Source organism: Tetrao urogallus (assembly GCF_951394365.1).
Source record: "Tetrao urogallus genome assembly, chromosome: 8".
Taxonomy (NCBI): domain Eukaryota; kingdom Metazoa; phylum Chordata; class Aves; order Galliformes; family Phasianidae; genus Tetrao; species Tetrao urogallus.
This window is the reverse complement of record NC_136821.1, coordinates 31,312,957-31,333,750: the sequence shown is the minus strand read 5'-3', so window position 1 is coordinate 31,333,750 and position 20,794 is coordinate 31,312,957. Positions and strand designations below refer to the sequence as shown.

The window sequence follows — 20,794 nt, the reverse complement described above, 5'->3', positions numbered from 1 at the left end:
CTCACTTTTGATGATGAATCGGGGGGTTATTTTACTTCAGTAAGGATGGATAATGTCTTAACTAATAGGTAGTATTTCCCAAATTACTCTGTGGGTAGCGGATTTCTTTTAAACACTGCTGTAGTATTTTGCTTTGGTTCTGCACACCTGTCTGACTGTGAACAAAAGGAAGATAAAGCAGCTAATGATTCATCTTTCTAACTTGATTAAGGGGAAGAGCAACAAGGCAAAAATCGTGTCAAGCCATTTTCCTTCAGCAACAGAGGAGAAAAAAGCTTGCATTAAGACATATGGGATTTTGAAGCTTTTTCTCCATTCTGTAAGCATTTGGGATAAAATGCAAGCTTCGATGGCTGCTCCTCCTGCAGTGCGGGCTCCCCTCTACATGGAGGCTTCTGTGCCTTCCTCTGTATGCATGGTGAGTTTGAATCCTTTGCAAATCCCTTGGGGATGCCATCTGAATGGAGATGCCTTTCCGAGCACTTCACTTCCAACACTCATTTGTATGTGTGTTTTGCAGGGGAAAAAATAGTCTTCATAATAAAAATCTAAACCACTAGTCACTGCTCAGAGCACAGATGATTTCTGCCAAGTAAACTGCCTGGTACGCTGCTAGGGGAAATATTTTCTTGGACATTTGTAAGTGCTGTCATTGACATTGCTTGAAATATAAAATAATGGTACTGTTGCCTACCATGACAGGAACTGTGAAAGGTTTTGGCCTTTAGTACTCTTTAATGTGTGCTGTAGAAATAACTGCAGAGGAACTGACACTTCCATTTATTAACTTGTAATTGTCCAAAACAAATCCCGCTTTTTTCCCCGCGCAGCAGATTGAAGCCTGGTATATGTTAATTGTGCTGGCTCTTCTCCCGGCCTGACACCTTGACAGCTCTTGACAGCTCTTGTCAGCTTCTAAGAGTTATTCTCTTATGAAAATGGTACCTCTGCTGGGTTATTCTCCGATAATGGCTTTGCCACTTATCTCTTCTGGTATTCTGGATTTTATGTTTTAATTCTTACATTGAGGTTTACACTTAGCATTGCCCCCTGGCAGGAGAGTGTTTTCTAATGCCTAGTGGTAGGTCAGCGCTCCCTCTTCAGAGACAACACAAAAATTAAATCCAGCGTTTCGTTCTTCAAGTGTGTGCCTGGAGCTCTTTGCTAAGGCTCAGGTATTTGCTGTTCATTAAAGAAATGAGGTTGTACAGTAAACTGATTTATTAGCTATACCACCCAGTGCTCCCATCTTATCAAATCTCACGCTGTGCAGGCTATAGAGCATCTCATAATTTCTGGGGGAAAAAAAAGGCCGCTAATTATCATTTATATGCTACAGGACTCGATGGCGTTTCAGCAGGTGGCACTTTCTCTGTGGAGTCAGTACTGGAGTAATATAATTGTGTTGCTGGAGTTGCTGCCTTCGAGACATAAAACTAAGACCTTGACCACTGCAGTAATTGAAGTTTCAAGGCTGCTTGCTTAGGAGTGAGGATGGTATCTCTAGTTAGTGTACTGGCCAAAATCCAGGCAAGTAATTAGATTGTGTTACATGAATCCCCCCCGTAGCCTCTGCTGATTACGGTGCCTTCTTCCCTTCCTGTCCTCACTACAAGGTGTAATTGGTGCACGCCATCAAACAGCTGCCGTGGTCGAAGCCTATGGTGGCTGCATTTCAGTGATGGATGTGATACAGGTGTAGTCCTCTGCTCCAGCAGCTGAAAAAGAAATAGAAAAGAAATTCTTGCTCTGTAATCTATTGGTAGCAGAAAGATAAGTTTTGGCAAGAAAAAATACTACTTTTTGTCCTTGGTTTTCAAACAATTAAGTGCCATTGGCTAGCACAGCCTGTTTGGGTTTCCTAATGCCTTTTGACAGAGAGATGAAAAGTTTGTAAGGAGCTGAACTGCCCTGAGGAAAGAGGGAACATCTCAGAGTCGATATTGCCTGATAAGGGGCAGGAGAGAAAGAATTACTACTGTGTGGCATGGTAAGCAGTAGTTATTCAGACCATGAAGAAAGAGGCTCGGTGAGAATATTAGCTAGCCAGAGTTTTTCCAAATGGAACTGCAGTCATTGATCTAAGCGAATGCAACCTGCTTCAAAATGAAGAAAAGGAGGTCGCTGTATATACAGTACATACAACATGTATGAAAGTCCTTGTCAAAGTACAATGTAAAGAACTATATGTGTGTCATTGGAGAGGATGTGTGGATGAGAATTGGAGAAGAGCTTCGCTGGTGATGGCTGAAGTGGCAAAAAACTCAGGAAATATCTGGAGCAAAGCAATATCTGGAGCTGTGTGGAAGGAGAAAGGACTCATACATACTTCTGTATTCTTTCTGAAGGCTATCACAACTTTTCCAAGTTTATATAAGTCAGATAAGCTGCTTTGGTTGCGCTTCCTATGGAAGCAGTTGCCAGAGGAGGCGGGAAGTATGAATGTGAGCAGAGCTGGGCAGAGGAGTGTGAGCCTGCTGAACTCTGAGGTGTCAGTGGCTGAAGGACTTATCCAGAATGACAGTGGAGAAGGCAATGCTTTCATTGATACTAAACAGGAGGCTGGTTGCAGGTGTGCTGCATGTAGGGCACCAGCTGGCATCTTGAGGGTCAGCAGGAATTTCAAACAGAATGATTTATTCCTTGTGATACTGCCACGGGCAGAAGGGAAGGCTCACATCATCAGAGCGACGAGCACTCTTTGTAGACATAGGAGATTTGTTCCGCAACATCTGTTAAAAAGGAAAGCAAACAGGAGCTATGCTAATGTATTTTCTTGTGTAGGAACATCAGCTTTGTAATATTTTTTAGTAATCTAGCGTCCGTTCATTTCCAAAGGAGGCTGTGAGGTTATGCAGCATGGCATAACTTGTAGGGAAAGGCTCTGAATTCCTGACAGGAATTCATTCAAAAAGCCAGGTGTCTAAGTTTTGGTGTTCATTGGTTTTGTTCTTAAACTTCCTCAGTCTTTACCTGTTGAACAGAAGTATATCAGAGCTTCAAGTTTTAACACTACAAAATTTTAATATTTTGATTCAAGAAATGCTGAAGATGATGTAAAATTAACCACATAGTCCTTTTATCGTGTATTTAGTGTCCCTTTTTCCATGCAATTATTTGGAGAAATTTTGGTTAGCTATCAGTATAAAAGCTAATTTACTTCCATGAAGACGGCCATTTGCAGTTTTCTCACCCAGGATTTGATCTAAAGATTTGATAAATTTCCAGATTTTAAGAGGGCCAAAACCTTGGCAATAAAATGTTGGTCCAAGGCATAACCCGCATTCAGTTTATCCCTATGCAGTGCTATATGCTAATGAGATTTGAAGAGAATGGAGAACACTGTATAAATGTTACAACCAAGTTATTAAAACTACACTGAAATTTTCATAGCCTTTCTGAGTCTTTCCGTGACTTATGTAGCCTCATCCTACGCAAACAAGCAAGAAATAGTTTTGGGGGCTGACAATTTGATGAACTGCTTCAAGATTTTAATAAAGGATGAGTCACTTTGCTGCCATTAAGAGCGAGAATTCCAACAATAAATCCTAGATGTGCAGAAGGAAAAAAGTATCACTTGCATAAATTTATGTCCTTCTGATCTTCTCTAAGCATCTTCTGTGGCAGTTGAAGAAAAACAGAGGAGGATGTGGCAGGGAGAGGCAAGTGTTTTGCAGATATTTTCCTGTCCCAACCCAGAGGGCACAACAGCATATTGCTAAAAAATGTTGAAGTGGTAACATGGGGACCTTAAGGCAGAATTGATGTCCTAAGAGCAGCCTACTTTAAGGGTGTCGTGAAAACTGAAAGCAGACTTCTGAAATATCTAGGTTTCTATGGGAGATAACATGGGCAGAAAACAGGCAAATCGTTGCTGGGATAGAAAGAAAAGCCATGATTTGCTTCTGTTTTTATAGACCTCCATAGAAAAAGAAGTGTGTGAAGAACTTTGAAACCCAAAATCTGTGGTGAATCAGAAACAGAAAAAAATACGCAAATCGCCCCCAGGTGAGAAGTGCCAAATTAAGTATCAACGAAGATACTTGTTTCAAGAGTGTAAGTCTCGAGCAGAAAAAGTCTGCTCTCTAAATGCTTATTAATTGCAGAGTGCTGTAGTCATGCTTGCGTAGTGCTTGAAGATGGGAAGAGGCTTGTTTGCAGAGCGAGAAGACTTCTAAGATTATTTTTTCTCATCTTTTCAGAGGAGTGGACAAGGCTCTCATGTCTATCACTGTTAGTTCTCAGTTGTTAAGTACTTCTGCTTGTTTATTTGTATTTGCTGTAGAGAAAGAGTGTGAAGCGCTATTTTTTTTTAAGCTTCCCTAAATATGTAGCACTGTTGACCTTGAAATGATAAAGCTTCTGCTCTTGTTTTCCATTTTCTGTGGCAGTTTTTTATCCAGAAATACCTTCACAGAGAGCACAGAGACACTTTAAATCTGCCTTCTGCTGAGATGTACAGAAGGCCCACCTAGTTAATTACTCCTCTTCTTCATGTTAGATAGATAACTTCCTACGTGCTTATTTTTCTTCTTTTTCTCAAAGCCTGAACAGAAAGCAGTTCATATTCCAGAGTTTAGTGTTTCTTTGTGCTTTCTTCTTAGTGTGATCAGCTGTTAATCAGAAGCCACAGTGTGTGCGGAGTACCCTGACTGCTGCAATAGAAAATGTAAAACAGTGTATTGTCAGCTTTCCCTAGAAATTGCCTTCTGCCATTAAGAATGTGGACTGAGATTTGGGTACATTTCCTTTCAGTAATGAGCTGCGCTTCATTAGCTAATTATTGTTTTTATTAATTTCCTAGTGATTCTTAATCAAGAGCAAATTATCTCCTGAAAGGCTGATATCTGTGTTGGGTGAGGGAACGTTACCTGGGATTGCTTCTGTTAAACACCAAGGCAGAGAGCTCGCCCTGCTCCACTGACTCTCTGCCCTGCCCTGTTTGCCCACATAGCAGCCAGGGCTCAAGGGTGCCCAACCAGTGCCTTCTGCAGCTGCACAGGGAGAAAAATATAAACTGTATGCAAAGCCAAGAACTGGCTGTTAGCTCAGCTCAAGACTCAGCATAACAAATGAGTTATTACTAGCAGTGCTACCAGCACTTACAGTCCAAATTATCCAATCATACCACCACTTTCGCAGTAAGGATGTAGACAGACGCAAGCTCTCTAGTATCTAATCCTTCTGTAGTGTCACAGTGCTTCACTGATGTTCCTACAGAAGAAAAAGGGAGGTACTTGTTATGTAGTTCTTCATGGGGAGGGGATATGATGATGGTATTGGTGGCCTCTTCCTCCTTCTAGCTGAAAGGGCAAATTGGATGGTGATGGTGCCTTCTCATGGAGGTCTGTCTGAGGGCCATTTTTATGTACTTAATAACTTATTTACTCTGTCTTTAGTGGTCCACAGCTGTGTATTACAGTCAATTGTTATCTTGTGTATAGTTTCAGATGTGCCGGATACCTTGTCATTCTCTTTTTAATCCCTAAACTTAGTTTTATCCATATTCTGAACTTGCATTCCTTTAGCACGCAGTAGTTGAGCACTGTTGAGCTGTTTGTAGTCCTGGGACCCTGGTGTGTCATCCTGTGCTTGCGCTCCCGCGGCCTTTGCTATGATCTTGTGCTTGCACTTCTGGAGCCCTCTCTGGTAGTCCTGTTTTCCTTCAGCAGCCTCCAGGCTGTGATTTACTGATAACTTCAGTAATACTTAAGCATGAGGTAGTGGCAGATACATTCTTGCTCTGCAGTTATTAATATTTCACTGCAAAAGTGGCGATGCACTAGAAGACATACATAAATACAGATGTGTGCTCTCATAACCAAGCGGTGCTCTTGTAACCACTTGCTACCAATATCAGCTATTTACATTCACGTCACTGGTGTGTTATCAACATTATGTTTCAACATTCTTCATTTAGATGGTTGAAAATGAAAGCATAAGCCAAATTACGCTATTAATTCATCTTTCCAAGATGTTTAATGTTTTTTTTTCTTCTTTAATATTGTGTTTCTCTCAGAGGAATCTGAATTAATGGTATTTATGGTTTTCTTAAGGGTAAATAAAATTCTGTCAGTGCCACTTAGTTGTGGCTGAATGTGCCAAAATGTGTAAAGTTCTGTTCTCCTCTCAGTTTTCGCTTGGTCACATTTATGTATTCTTTGAAAAAGCTTGTTGTAGCTGTGGGATAATTTCTGGCAAGGACTGCATCCTGCTGATGAGAATCAATTTGTGAACAGAGGCTTTGAGTGTGATCCAATATAAAACCAGTACGAGAAAGTGACTGTGATTTATCTCTGACTGAAAGAATTAGAATCAAGAGCTCACCTTCAGGGAATTCATGAGTCTGCTTCAGCCTGTCACTATTATTAGGGTATCCTTCAAGGAATGTAGAAAGTATTTAGAGGACCTGGCTGTAAACATTTATTTCCTCCTTTTTCTGTCATTGTGAACACAGTATAAACTGGAGAGACTTAAGACGTGGTAGGCTCGCTTCAGTCTCTGTGGCGATCTTTCCTAAAATGTGATTGGCCAAGAAGAAGAGCAAAAAGAAGTCTTTTGAAGACTTCTGCTTTCTATTTTCCGTGTGCTTTTAGAAAGGGTATTGCGTTCCCCTTTGGTGAGGAAGGAGAAAGAATCAGAATGGCAGCAAAAGCCCCCAGGAGACATAGAGCTCTGATGAAGGCAGAGAATCATTTTGAGCCGAGTAAAAATAAAACACTGCTGTTGTTTGATACTGGAGGACACTGGAACAGAGTTCTTGGGTGAAGTCTCAACTCAGAACTGCCAAGTATGCCATTCACGCCACAAATAGCAAGGCAGTCTGCAAAATGGGCAAAGGCAGCTTCAAAGGCCAACATCAACAGCTTTGCATTAGATGGAGTCATCCGTTCTGTAGTCTTACTGTCTTATAGTCTCCCTCTGGAAAGCGATTTTAAAGGGAAAGCCAATGTTCCCTTTCCACAGAGGCAAAGGTGACCTTTCTCTAAAAGGAGTTCTGGATGAAGAAGCCACAGTTCCTGCGAAGAGATCTGTGGAAGATGAATGGTATTCGAGGGGAGGATTTTTCCAGTACCTTAAACCTTTATGGACAGAGCTTAATTGGGATGTTGAGCTCTTGTTATTTATGTATGGGAAATTGTAAATGGCCAGAGAATAGACTAGTCCTCAACATTTAGCATTCAGTGACCAGCATCCACCCAAATATATCAAATATATCAGGAGGCAGTGCCTCACTGAATGAGTATTTGGATTGCAGCGGAACTGTCAAGCCAGAAAATAACAATCTATGCTCAGAAAGATTATTCTGGGTGCTTATGTTTCTTTGCTCTGGAGCAAAATGGTGGTGGTGGATAGAGCCAGAGAATGACATGTGTCATGTGAAGTGACCCATGCTATGCAGGATGCCACTCCAGGTGTCACTCAGAAGAAGCAAAGACAAGCTGGTACCTCATAGGGCAGCCCTACACTCAGAGCAGCACGTGTGTCAAGCTCTTTCTCTATAGCGTTGCCCTCCTCTCTGACATTGCTCAGCATTACCATTTCTTAACAGGACTTAAAATGTTGCTTGTGTTGTTGCTTTTTAATTAGACTCTTAAGTGGTGCAGAAGTGGAAATAAAGGCCAAGTGATCCTTAAAAGGGATGTGACAAACACCTATCCCATCTTTAATCTTTGTGACTGAAGAAGCTCCCTTAGGCGTTGCTGAAAATTGGCACGTAGAATTTATAAAGTCTGCTCTCCCTGAGCTTAGCAGGAGTTTCTCTGTTGAGTTCAAGAGCAGCAGAATTAGGCCTAGAGTTATTAAAATAAATATTCTATAATAATGAACTAGCGAATGCAGCTGCTTTCAAGCTGTACAAATGTGTGTCAACTTCATGTTCATTATCTAATAACATTAATTTGATAGGCGAGATAGTAATTCTGTGGTTTTATGATGCTTTCTTTGGTCTTGGTCTTAATATTTATGAAGTACACTGCTGATTTTTGCCGAAGCTAACAAGAAGTATCCTAAAGCTTGCAGTAAGAGCAGGCTGTTCTTGTACACGTGGTTCCTAGCAATGATAGTAAAATATTCAGCATGCAGCGCTCAGCAATTCTGTGCGTTTAAAACAATATTTTTGCACAATGGCAACACTGGGTCCACTTAGTCAACTTCAGCGAACACAGTTATCTTAAAACAAAAGCAACAGAAGTCTTTACTTTGGAGTCCAGAGCCTGTTATTTGTCAAAGTCTTGGAGCCTTGTCATGCTGTGAGCCAGAACGCTATCTGAATGCTGCAGAGGATGCGCTGTAAGGGAGCAGCAGACATGCAGATAGCAGAAGGATGTCAAATTGAGCATGAGACTTCCTGTGCTGGAAAGGGCATTAATCATTACATAAAGGAGTATGAGTTTGTTTCTCACAGATAATTTTTGAAGGAAACGCTTTAAGAAGCATTGAGTTATTTTTTTTTTCCTTCTATTGCTCCAAGGCGTATCTTCTGCAGTTACCTAATCAAGAGCAATTAGTAAGATCTTCATGAAAGATAACTAGCTGTCATGTGTACTAAATGTGCAGTTGTGCAAAATATTGAACACTCTGATTTTCCTCAATTTTGAAACCAGTGAAGTTTTCATTTTAAGATTGCTCCGTTTATTTTCTCCCATGAACTTACATAGGAAAATCTGCCTGAACTCAAAAAACTAGCAAGACGCTTCGTAGTTGAGCATGAGTTATTCTCAAAAAATAACATTAGTCCAGTTTTGTTTGAGTTATTCATATTGTTTGCATTGAAGTGTAGCAGTTCCTTTCTAGCAGTAGAAAAATACATGTTAGAAATGTAGAAAGACCAATGTGAATTTTTGGTTGTATAGTAATGCATATAAATAATATTTATTATCTGTTACTTTTGTGGGGTCTGAATGTAAAAGCTAGATTGACAGTTATCTCTTGCGCACTTCTCAACAACTGCACAGTGCTTGAGTGTGCTGAGAAGCAAAGCACGTTTTTGCATTACATGGACGTGCTTAAAATTAATACAAATCCTCCAAATGCTAAAGAGAATCAGATGTGTTTTATAATCAAGCTTTGCTTGTATGTGCTGCCGAGGGAAATATGTCATGCTAAGAGCAGAACATTAATGATGGACAAGGAAATCTGCTTGCGCTCAGCACACGGCACTGACAGCGTAACCACAGTGCGTGGCTTCCATGGAGCCTGCTGGTTATTGCTGCTGGGGTGCTTTACCTACACGGCTGTTAGAAATGAACGTGCCTGCAACCTCTGGAAGCATGGAGCAGAGAACATCCTGAGTTGGAGGGAGGACCCGCTGAGTCCACCTCCTGGCTCCTGACATCTCTTCTTCAGCAGAAACAACACTGTTGTGGACTCTTGAGGACTTGTTACTTTAAAATCCCGTAGATATTTGTATTAACGTGTGCTACTATTAAAAGACAAAATCAGGAGGTAATGGCTGTAATTTGGGGTAGGAATAGAAAAGGAAAAGGATTATTCACAACCTGAATACCCCTTGTCATAAGGAAGACCTAATATCTGACCACAAAAAATGTGACTTTCCTGCAAATTAGTAACAAATTTTGCCCTGCAGGGAGGTTTTCCCAGCCATTAGCGAGTGTCCCAACTGCTTTGCAACTCCCCACCAAGTAGCTGTAGGCTGCTGTTAAAATTCCCCTATGTTCCAATTCTGTTTCAGGAGCATATTATAGCAATTAATTTTGGGGTGGCAGAATGAAAATAAATGGATTGTCTATTAGTTTGCTCCACGTTGGAGTGGTTGAATTACCCATTTAGAGGAGAAATCTTAATGTTTCTGCTTTCTGTTGATGTAACTTGCCTTCTTTAGCTTCTGCTAGAGAAGACTTGTAGCACTAAAAGTGCAAGTTGTTGTATTTTCTTATTTTCTCAGAGCTCGTGTAATCTTTTCAAAAGGAGAAATTCTTCTTGCTAAGAGAAGAGGTGGTCATGAAGTCCCTGCAGCACTGCAGAGTGCAGCACAGGTATTGAGGTGTTGCTCTGTCCTGCTGTGTAAAGTGAAGGTGGCTCCACTTGCAGAACAGAAAAATATTTGCCTCCACAAACCACCAAAGGTAGAAGGAAGATGGATATATTTTACATCTTGCAAAGCAACCTTGTGTGTTTTAAATGCACATCTCATTCCCCACGTGAGTGTTTACAGGTGTTGCAAGAGCTCTGGTATATTCAGTTATTGTTTATAACTGATTAAGCTCAATCCTTTTTGCGGAAGGATGCTAATCTGGTTTGCTGAGACAAGTGCTTATCTAATGAGTGTATTGTCGCTCTGTTTGTCATACCATAATTCACATAAAGAAGCGATAAACCATCTCAGTTAGCAGGGAGTATTTGGAAAGCAGTCGTACTATAACAGAGAAAGGGGGATACGCACAGCTTCTAGAACAGTCAGCAGTAGCTGTGAAGTACTTGTATTTAATCCTTGTGTCAGCCAGTAATGAGGTTTTTTTAAAAATGAGTACAAGCTTAAAAAATTATTAACCTTTAGTAATGTTTTATGCTGTATAAGTCTTAAAGGGAAGGGATATCCCATTTATTCTAAATAAATCCAAGCGCCATTCTTGTGCCACCTCTGTGGCAGTTCTGAACAACCAACACATAGTTCTGTGTTATGTGGAAACATTTTAGAAGGGGAGGAGGGAGCCAACGATAATATGAACTCTAGAGAGTTTCAGTGGCTGCTGGGAATGCAGTCATTTTTCCTGATTTTAAATAAAATAAAGAAACGATAAGCGAAATTTGATGTCATGGCAGTTAAGTTCTGCAATTTATACTTGCATTGATCAGGAAATGGATTTATGGTATTTTAAACCTTGTAAAAGTCCACATAATTTAATTGTTAATCTCAGGTCAGCAGAACGTTAACATCATCATATCTGAACTGCAGTGTCCTGAAATCCCCCGGTTCCTGCTATTAGAAAAAAACATTCCCATCAGTTCGTGACCCTCTTGAAGTTGTTCCCAGCCTGCTGAGATACGTATTGCAGGGCAGGCTATGAGAGCCTCTCTGAATAGGCAGTCCTCAGCTGATGCTTTGGTGATGGGGAGGACGCCTGCTTTTAATGTGGGATACTAATGCTACTCTGAGCTGCATTATCAGTCCTGAGACATGGTATGATTTCCCCTTGTTTTTCATAAAACGTGTGAAAGTTGCACCGGTTTCCTTTAGTTGTGGAAATTCCAGGTTTGAATGTATCAGCTGCTTTATTTGTCACTGGTTTTGGTCTTTCTTTCCTCATTTTATCACCTGTTATTGTAGTATGCAGCTCCATTGTATTTCACTTTTCAACCTTAATGCACTTTCACTGTCCTGAGCATATTTTTAATTAACGTCATCTTGATGTTTTTAAGGCCTGTTAGTTTTGAAGTGCAGTTGTTGCAAGTGCTTAAATCTTCAAATGAAAAAAAAAATAATAAAAATAAAAAGAACAGAACACTCTGCAGAGTGGCAAAAGGCTTGTAAAAAGAAGCACACTTAATGCATTAATGCCTCTCTGCTGTAGAGAGGCTTTGATCCATGGAGGTCTTCAGGCATTTGTCTCCTACAGCAGGATCTGGTTTTGTGCCTTTGATAACACAGAGAGAAACTAGGGAACTTGACGTGGGTTTTTTGAAACAAGGAATACTGGAAAAACCTCTTTGGAATAAGCTGGAAAGTGAAGGCATGGGTGAAAGAAGCAGAAATATGTCTTGTTAGCATTCTGCTTAGGGCTTATCTTGTTTGGCTGTCATGCAGTGCCCACCTGGGGACACCTCAGGGTGAAAAGCAGGCTCACCTGAGCTTGCACCTCAGGGGAGATTCCTGTGGCAGCATCATGCATTATGAAGTCATTTGGTTTTGTTGGAGGAATCTCAGTTAATTATTCATTGTGAACTGCTCGTTGAACTTGTTACTTGCAAAGACTTGCACATTTTGAGCTGGTTCATAAGCAGAGGATAATATTATGAGGGCATCACATTTAAATACTGTATGACTGCTTGCTAATTACTTGCTTACTGATCCGCAGAAGCAAACAGAAAAAGCAGGCATTAAACGAAGCACTCATCATTAGTGAATAGTCCCACCACATGGAAAGACATGGAAAACATTAGGGAAATTATGCTTTTTAAGAGTAAGGTACACTTCTTTTAGTTGCTCCCATTTACTTTGAATGATTTTTGACTGGGGACCTTGCGATACTCAGAGTGCATGGACTACTGACATTTTATGTGTAACTGGGCAATATTTTCATTTGTATAACACAAGCAAAACCCAGCAAGATACAAACACCTTGCAGCTAAGTGCTCTGCTAGTTATCACTAACACACCTAAGTGCAGTGTGGAAATGCAGGTAACGGTGACTCAGCAGACAGCTGAATAAGGACACGTGGAAAAGAGCCACAATATCCAAGAACAGAAACATGCATTTTTGCACTTGGATGACCTTTTATATCCAGGAAATAGTAGTTTTGGAATTCTTGATCAGCCCTCCGACCAGCTTGTGCTGTATGTTCTGCAGTTAACGGCTAAGAACAGCTCCACTCACGTATGCATTTGGTCAGTAAACCACTCGGATATTATCTAACAATAATTCTGATAGATTGTTAAAGCCCTCCGTGCTAAAGCTGGAGACAGTAGTTACAAGAAAAAAAGTCACTTTCTAGGAGTAGTTCCTATTATGCTAAGAACGATTATGCTCATCACCCTTCCATTCTGGAAGAAGGGCCGTTTATTTGACAGGACATCTGGCAGAAGGCAAACTCAAGAACAAGTAGTTCCAGAAAAGACAAGCAGACAGTCCAACGTGAAGGCTGTGCGTATGGAACTGCAGCCAGACTCTTCTGTCTCACACACTGACACCTACTTGTAGCAATTATGCAGAGTAATTTAATTGCTGAAAAGTTTTAAATGATTCTTCTGTTCCACAACTTGTATGTGCTGAACACATAATGACTTAATTAGGCTGAGGAGAGGCTCGGATCAGTAAAATGATGGTTATGTGGCTGTGTTTTGGTGCAAGAAAAAGAACCGCTTGTGTCTGCGTAACCCAGGCAGGCACAGAGTGCACCTATTTTGCATCCCACATTGTGCAAGTGTTCTTTTAAAGCATTCTCCCTATTCCCTGTGGGTTCAATGTTGTTCTGTGCTGTCAGTGGGGATTTTATTGTCAGGTTCACTGAGAGAAATAGGTAGAGCTCGAAATAAGCAGTAAATGAAAACTGAAAATAGCCGCGGCTTGGAGTGAGACTGTACCGACACTGTGAGGCGTGAAGTCCCATTAACCTCAGCCCTACACTTTCAGCAGGAGGAGTAAAGGGGCCAAAATATGATTCAGGATGAACAGTGTCTAGTTCTACTGAGGCTGGTCTATAATAATCACCAAAAGTACAATATGGTTATCTGATCATATCTGCCCCAGCTAGTTTCTCCCTAAAATCATGAGGTATTTTTGTTACTTGCTTGAAATCTATAAATTTATTAAATGGATCATTCTGGTTAGGTTGGAAAATCAATCTGAGTATGAAATTGTTTACCAGAAAGTAATTATCATTGTAAATGTTAATTATTCCTGGCCTTGTTTTTGTGCGTGTGTCACGATATCTTGCAGAGACTCAAGGAATTGAAGCAGAGGGAGTTTGCTCGAAATGTAGCATCGAAGTCGAGGAAGGATGAAAGGAAACAGGAAAAGGCCCTTCAACGTTTGCACAAGTTAGCTGAGCTAAGGAAAGTGACAACGTGGTAAGTGCGTGGCTACTGAAACACAAAGAATGCCTTAAAATAATCCCTCAGCTATTTGCTGAAGACCTGGGACACTGGGCTACTGGAATCCCTCAGCTGGAGCCCTGCATGCGTGGTTTTATGACATTTCTGAAGCAGTGTGTGTACAGTAATTTGAGTCACACTGTGTGAAGAAATGTTTAACCTTTTTTTTCTAGTGGAGCTAAAATGACATGTATTTTTAATTGAAAAAGATATTTCATATATATATTTCTTAAAACCAGGCGTATTGGTTGAAAGCTTAGTGAACTAGGTCACACATTTGAAGGCTGACACTGCTCCATTGATGAGGTGAGGAATACAGAATCTTTCTAGGATGTAACAGACTTCTGTGATTTAGCTTTCAAAGTGCTTGCCTGGGAAAGCATCCAGAAATCTCATCTTAAATCTCAATAACTGGATTTTTTTATATATATGTTAAAAGGTAAGTACTCCTTTTCCTCATCTCCACAGAATGTTTGCTTCTCACTGCAGAGGTATTGCTAGTCATACACGCTGCTGCTGAATCTAGGCATACTATTGAAATTAATATTGAGATTGCTGACTGTGACTCTATTCTTATTTGTGCACTTTTGGCACTAATTATATATATCCCAACTTAAGTTTTCACAGTGGAACCTCAGGGGGAAAAATATAAGCTAAAATGCCAATTTTATCCAAGCTTCAGCTCACCAGATGATCTATCAGAAGAGTCAGCCCATATGATTCACAGTCCTTGTTCAGTGATTATTCCTCCATCGCATGTATGGTGGGCAGCATGCTGACATCAGGTTTCTCTAAGCAAGTGGAGGTGACATGGAAGCTGTAAGGTCTGTTTGGTAAGATCAGTGTAGCACCTTAGTTATTCATTTACTTACCTTTTGATGGTAAGTCACGTGGAAATGCTTTTTCTTCCCTCAGTGTTCTAACTTTCCAGATTTAATACTCGGCAAACATGGTTTTTATGCTCCCAGCTTTAGATATCGTTCTCCCTAAGCGTATTAGAAAACCTGTATGATATAATTCAGGACAAAGAGGTAAAAGAAACACAAAAAAGCACAGATTTTGTAGGTGTTTGTTCTATCCATTACTTTTTTTTCAGAGTCTTCCTAATCAATGGTGAAGAATTTCTCTGAACTCTAATAGTTGCTGTGCACTGCTACTTTCTGTCCTTAGAGGTATGATACAGACACACAGGATTTATTTTAACTAGTGTTTTCTAGATTTGTTTTGGATAAAAAATCACTACTTTATTTTGTTGGTGAAAGAATGTATGTGGTACATTCGTCATTATTTAACGCAACACTTCTTGGTGTCCTGAATCATATTTGCAAGTTTTTCCAGTGACCTATCATACAGTAGTGCTCTGCATTGCACTGTAAAATACAGAATAATTGGGCTAAACCAAACCAAAATTAAAAGAAAAAAAAAAAACCAACAACCAAACTGATGTAGTTAGGTTCATTACTCCTAGTGCTGACTAGTTCCAGTGAATCCCAGCAAACTGCCAGCTTAAGCAGTTTTTTTCTTCTCTTTACTTCCTATTAAGTCATATAGAACAGATGGGGAGAGTATGAGAGGAAGAACAGAAGTAGACAGTGATAAATTTTTTCTCAAGAGGGATGAATCACTTTTGCACTACTGTCAGCTGAAATACTTTTCCTGGTATTATTTTTCCATGAAATAAATGGCTGAGCTTGCAACAGGTCTGAGAACACAAATAGGGAAGGAGCTGCTGGGTGATTGCCTGTGGGTGGAGAAGCAGTCGCTGGGATCATGACTAAGAGAGAAGTGATCTCTGAGGTACTCTCTCCTTTAATATATTTTGTAGCACATAGAAATATAAAGCCTCAGCTGTTTGTAGTAATAGTGGCATAACTGTGATGGCATGCTGGGAGGAGAAGCAAGGTTTCCAGGGAAATATACGGTCTTTTATTAGTTCAGCAAGTACATTTAGGGGAATAGAACTATATGAGATTATTAGCCCTCTGTCCGATGACCTCACATGAAGGAACTGTGAACAAAATACTTATCTTTTTTAAGGAAATCCTATAGTGAAATAAGAGACTTTCTAAATCTGCGTGTCCGTACATTCTTCCTCTTTTCTTAAAAATCCTTTCAGTACCAATGTAATGCTTTGTGTTTGCCTGCAGTCCTCTGAGAGGTTCTTACTCTGAGTCTTGTTTGCCTTCCTAGTGCTCCTGGAAGTGGACCTATGTTCAAATCCACAACAGTGACTGTGCGGGATAATTCCACTGATATCCCACAAAGCACTGCGATAGATTCTTCCAGCAAACAAGATTTCAGCTGTACGCTGATGCACAATACACAGAATTGCAAAGATGCTACTTCAGATATTTCTTCCACTCCTGAAAACGCATGCAGTAATACATCCAGAACTAACAAATTTGGAGATCAAGTTCAAGGAGCTCGAGGACATAGAGTTGGGTTCTCCTTTGCTTTTCCTAAGAAAGCAGTAGTCAAACTGGAATCTTCAGCTGCTGTTTTCTACGAATATAATGACGAAACATCTATGGAGAATGGACTTAGCAGAAGAAGCAGATTTTTCCCAGGAGCTTGTAATCTTCAGTCTCCATCAGCAACTGAAATAGTCCTGTGTCCCGAGGAGAAACAAGACTGTTTGCACCCACTGGTGGAAAGATGCACTGACACAGCAGAAGATCCTGAAAATCAGGAATCAAAAGAGCTAGCCAGTGAAGAAAACAGAGAGCTAGAGAACCCCGCATTAATACCTGCTGTTTCCAATTCAAAGCAGCTAGTGTCTTCTGACATGGAGGACTGCAGTACCGATGCCTGTGCTGTGGATGTACCGGGTCAAACACTGTCTGTGGCTGTGGACAGTGCTCGAGTTCTGCCCCCGGACTGCAGCAGTTGTGAGCTGCTGGGAAACGGAGCTGTTGCTCAGGCTGCTGTGGAGGATTGCTCATCTCTGCAGGATGCTGCTGAGGAAAATGGTAAAGATGGGAACAGTGACTTAGTTACAACTGAAACTGAAATAAAACTGGGGACAGAGACGTTAGTTCCATCACATTCTGAAGATGGCTCGAGAGTCCCCCGGAGCAAACTGGACACACGCAAGAGATCTTGTGAACCGTTCGTTCCTGTTCTTAGCAAGCACGGATCAAACATTCTTCAGTGGCCATCAGAAATGCTAATTTACACAAGTACAGACCCATCCATTTCTTACAGCTGCAACCCTTTGTATTTTGATTTCAGGTCATCAAAAGCAAGTGATAGTCAAGAAAAACCCAAGCATCAGGCAAACGTACCTAATTTGCACCACACAACTGAATCCAACCATAGCTTAGTCTCAGATTTTACAAACAAGCCTACTTCAGAGTGTGGTGATCCTGAAGCAGAAATAAATAGAAGTGCATCTGACTATACAGTACCCCTCGTAAGTGACGTTTCCCTCATCAGAAATTCTGATCTTGCAAAAAATGAAAATAAAGTGGCCTTGGGTGAGTCATTCAGGATTAAAAAGCTAGAAAAGTGTCACGTTTCAAAAAATCACTTAAGACAAAATGCTGTGATAGGTGAGAAATATAACAAAGTTTGGATCAAAGAAAGTCATGAAAAATGGCTTCACAAAAGTAGGAAACGGAAAAGGAGAAGAAAATTGTGTCATTGTCATCACCATCATTATCATCCTTGTGGGGAAGCAACAATTGCAGAAATGGAAATTTCCTCAGTTATAGAAAAGCAAATGAATTACAGAGATGAAAATAAACATCAGCACTTCCAAAACACCCCAGAGAAGTGTAGATACGATGCAGGGAATATCTGGGTAGCTTCGGATGAGGTACAGCAGTCTCATCAAAAAGCTGATACTGAAAATGGTCATAAAAGAGTCCTGGCTACATCAGATCACCTCCATGCGGGCAGAGGCGTATGTGACATCTGGCATGCAAAAAGTAGGGACCAACGCAGTGCTTGTAAACCTCTGCATAGAAAGAGAAAAGCAAGCTCTCGGAGACAGTTGAGGCAGCTGGCTCGAACTTGTAGGAGGCACAACTGCCTGTGCTCCAAAACCTGTTGTAGCTGGAAAGTCAGGAGGTTGAGCTGCAGCCCAGAGCATAAATGTTTAGGGCGCTGCAGTGAAGAAAAGAGTCCAGGCCACCATCAGTCCATAAAGAGAGGTTACAGCTGCCTGATGGATGAACCGGAAAGCTCCCACAGGAAGCGGAGACAGCACACGTATTCCTGTTCTTCAGATGAAAGTTTGTACAGAGAGGCGTGCTTGGCAGAGGAGTATTTCAGGCAAGCGAGCGTTGTAGGTATGCATCACAAGGCAAAAGGAAAACACAGGAGGAGGAAAACTAGAATCAGTCACGTATGCATTGACAGGAATGAGAGAAGTGAGGCCTCCAGGCCTTGTAAAGAAAACTCTGCAAGTTCCGCATTAGACGTTCTGGGAGAACTCTTGACTCAAGACGACACAGGGGATACTATCATGAATTCCAAAGCTGATCTTGGAGAAGATGCAGATGAAGCCATGCAGCTGGAGGAAAACAAGGCATCTCTGCCAATGGGTGGTGCACATGTTCTGGAACAAGACAAGTCAACAGACTGTGCAGCACCAGAGAGCGTGCTGGGCGTGCTTTCGGACGTTGCCACACATTGTGCTGCTTCTGTTCCTGAGCAGGGTGCTCCTGCAGCTGCAAGCACACAAGATGCTCTGAAGGACGAAAAGAAAAATGAAAATGCGAACAGCCATGAAAGTCAAGCTCGTTATAAAGCTCCACCGCCCACCAGACATTTGGACCAGGCTCCCCCAAAATCAGTCCTTTGCCATTACGAGTTGGCTGATTCTCTGCCACATGAGAAGATAAATGAGGTGACCGGTGACTGGGTACAGTGCAACTCAGGCATATTTAACAGCCCACCACCCTTGCCATTCAAAGAAGCACACCTCAACAGCCACACCTTCTTAGCTACGGAGCAGCTGATAGCCCCCTTTACCCTTCCCGACCAGACGCTGATATTCCCTCCAGATAACCACGAAAAATTCAAAGACCTCCCATCCGAGGCATACCAGCAGCTCGTGCAACAGAACATGCTGGCCAGCAAGGTGAAGTTTACCCTTCCTCCCCCGGCCATGCAGCCCCCCAGCTCTCCGTTGCAGCCTCTGCCTTTGCAGCCACCGCTGTGCTCTACCTCGGTCACCACCATCCACCACACCGTCCTGCAGCAGCACGCCGCCGCCAGCGCGCTCAAGGCCCTCCGGCCCCACCAGCACTTCCTCTCGCAGGTCCCGGCCCTTGCCAGAGCGCCTTTACCTCATCTGCCCGTAGGGCCCAGGCTTTGCCCCGGGGGCCCCGCAGCCTTCGTGGCCCCGCCGCACCTGCCGCTGGTGCCGCCTTCGGTTCTGCAGCCGGCCCCGCTGGCCTTCTCGCCGCTGCCGCACGCCGTGTTCCCCTCCCTGCTGTCCCCGCACCCGGCCGTCCTGCCGCTGCAGCCCCTCTTCTAGGATGGGTTCCTGGGGGGCAGGGAGCCTCCAGACAGATGGACGTGGGGTTCCCAGCACCCCTCGGCTTCGCGAGCGGTCCTGTGAAACAAACTGGTTGAAATCCCTCTTTCCTTGGGAAGTATTTACTGTAAGTATAGTGATGCAAACATCCATGAAAAGCTCCTGTCCCGTGTAAAGACCTATCCTATAAGTAAAGCACTGAATAGTCTGATACCGATATGAACTATATATATATCAGTGAAGCTCATGTCTTAGAATATGTATAATGTATATAAAATATATTTATAGATCTATAACTTCTGTTGTAAAGTATTCACTTTTTGTTTTTTTTATCCTTGTGTATTTGCACCTATTTAATGTTTAGACAAAGCTGATGCACTATGTTTTGTACTATGTTCTCTGAAACTGTAAATCTAGTGACAAACTATCTCTTGCAATAAATTTTTGTTAACTACTTAAGTATATAAAAAATCTTTCATTATAAGCCTCACGGATGTTGTCGCTCTATGTTCTTCTGCATCCTCTACCCCTGCTGTGCTGGGATAATCGGGTTTCCTATCTTTCAGTGATTTATCACGGATGCTCAGAGGCTAATACCTTCAGGGCAGCTGTCTCACTGAGCAAGAGAGAAAGGGTAACAGATCCGTTTGTGTTAGCAGTTTGATGTCACTGTGACAAATTTTGCCTTCTTGTCGTCTTCTTGCACAGACTGCTGACTGTTGGAGCTAATCCCTTTTCTACTAAACCACAAAAAGACCGCGTAACGAAAATAACATCAGTGGTAGAAGAAAAAAGAATGGATCAGCAGTGGTTTGACTTGCAAGGGAATGTTTCTTATGATGAAAACATGCAGCACAGAGAGCCTTATTTCCATCAAACCTTCAGCTGATCTCCATTTCTCATGCCTACTTTTTGCACACGTGCAGGAAGGTCAGGAGAAACTTCTCATTGGGAATTTTGAATCTCACCAGGGGGATGGTTCAGGTTCTTACCTCGTTTCACTCCATTACCTTCAGCGTTGGGGTATTAAAAATATATGAGTGACATAGAATAGAAATAATGATAACATGTTGCCGTTATTTCTGACTGTATTTCAGAGAACTCTCCCTACCTCTGAAGCCTTTTTATTGCTGATGAAACTCAACTTCAGCCAGAGAAATCTTCTCATTCGTGTTACTGTGAGATATTTCAGGCCCACACTTGTGAGCAAAAGTGATTGCGGGGCAGAGCCAGCTCTGTGAGTTACAATGAAATCTAGCCACGTGAGCGAAGCTTAGAATTTGCAGCATGACCTTTAGTGCTAGAAGTAGACCCTCCAAAGTAAAAGGTAGGGGCTAGCTCTCAAATTAATCACTTCTTTTCACCTTTTATATATTATAATGGAATTACATTATATACATATATACAGTTGAATTGAAATAGTAGTTTTGGAAGATTATGAATGTGCATCACATATTATCCATTCAAAAAGTAATAATATAGCCTAAAAGATATGTATCTGGTTATTATTTTGTGCATCTATAGCATTAGTACTT

At 41.6% G+C, this 20,794-nt stretch overlaps 1 protein-coding gene across 1 annotated transcript in view; it reads left to right on the top strand.

Annotated features, from left to right (window-relative positions):
• ZNF804A (zinc finger protein 804A) overlaps positions 1-19,259 on the top strand; it is a gene marked incomplete at both ends in the record, with an annotated part of 131,774 nt that extends 112,515 nt beyond the window's left edge. The window contains 2 exons of the mRNA XM_079539025.1: positions 13,620-13,750; positions 15,965-19,259. Of these exons, the coding sequence (XP_079395151.1) occupies positions 13,620-13,750; positions 15,965-19,259 (3,426 nt within the window). The remainder of the gene's footprint in view (positions 1-13,619; positions 13,751-15,964) is intronic.
• Positions 19,260-20,794: the final 1,535 nt, after the last annotated feature.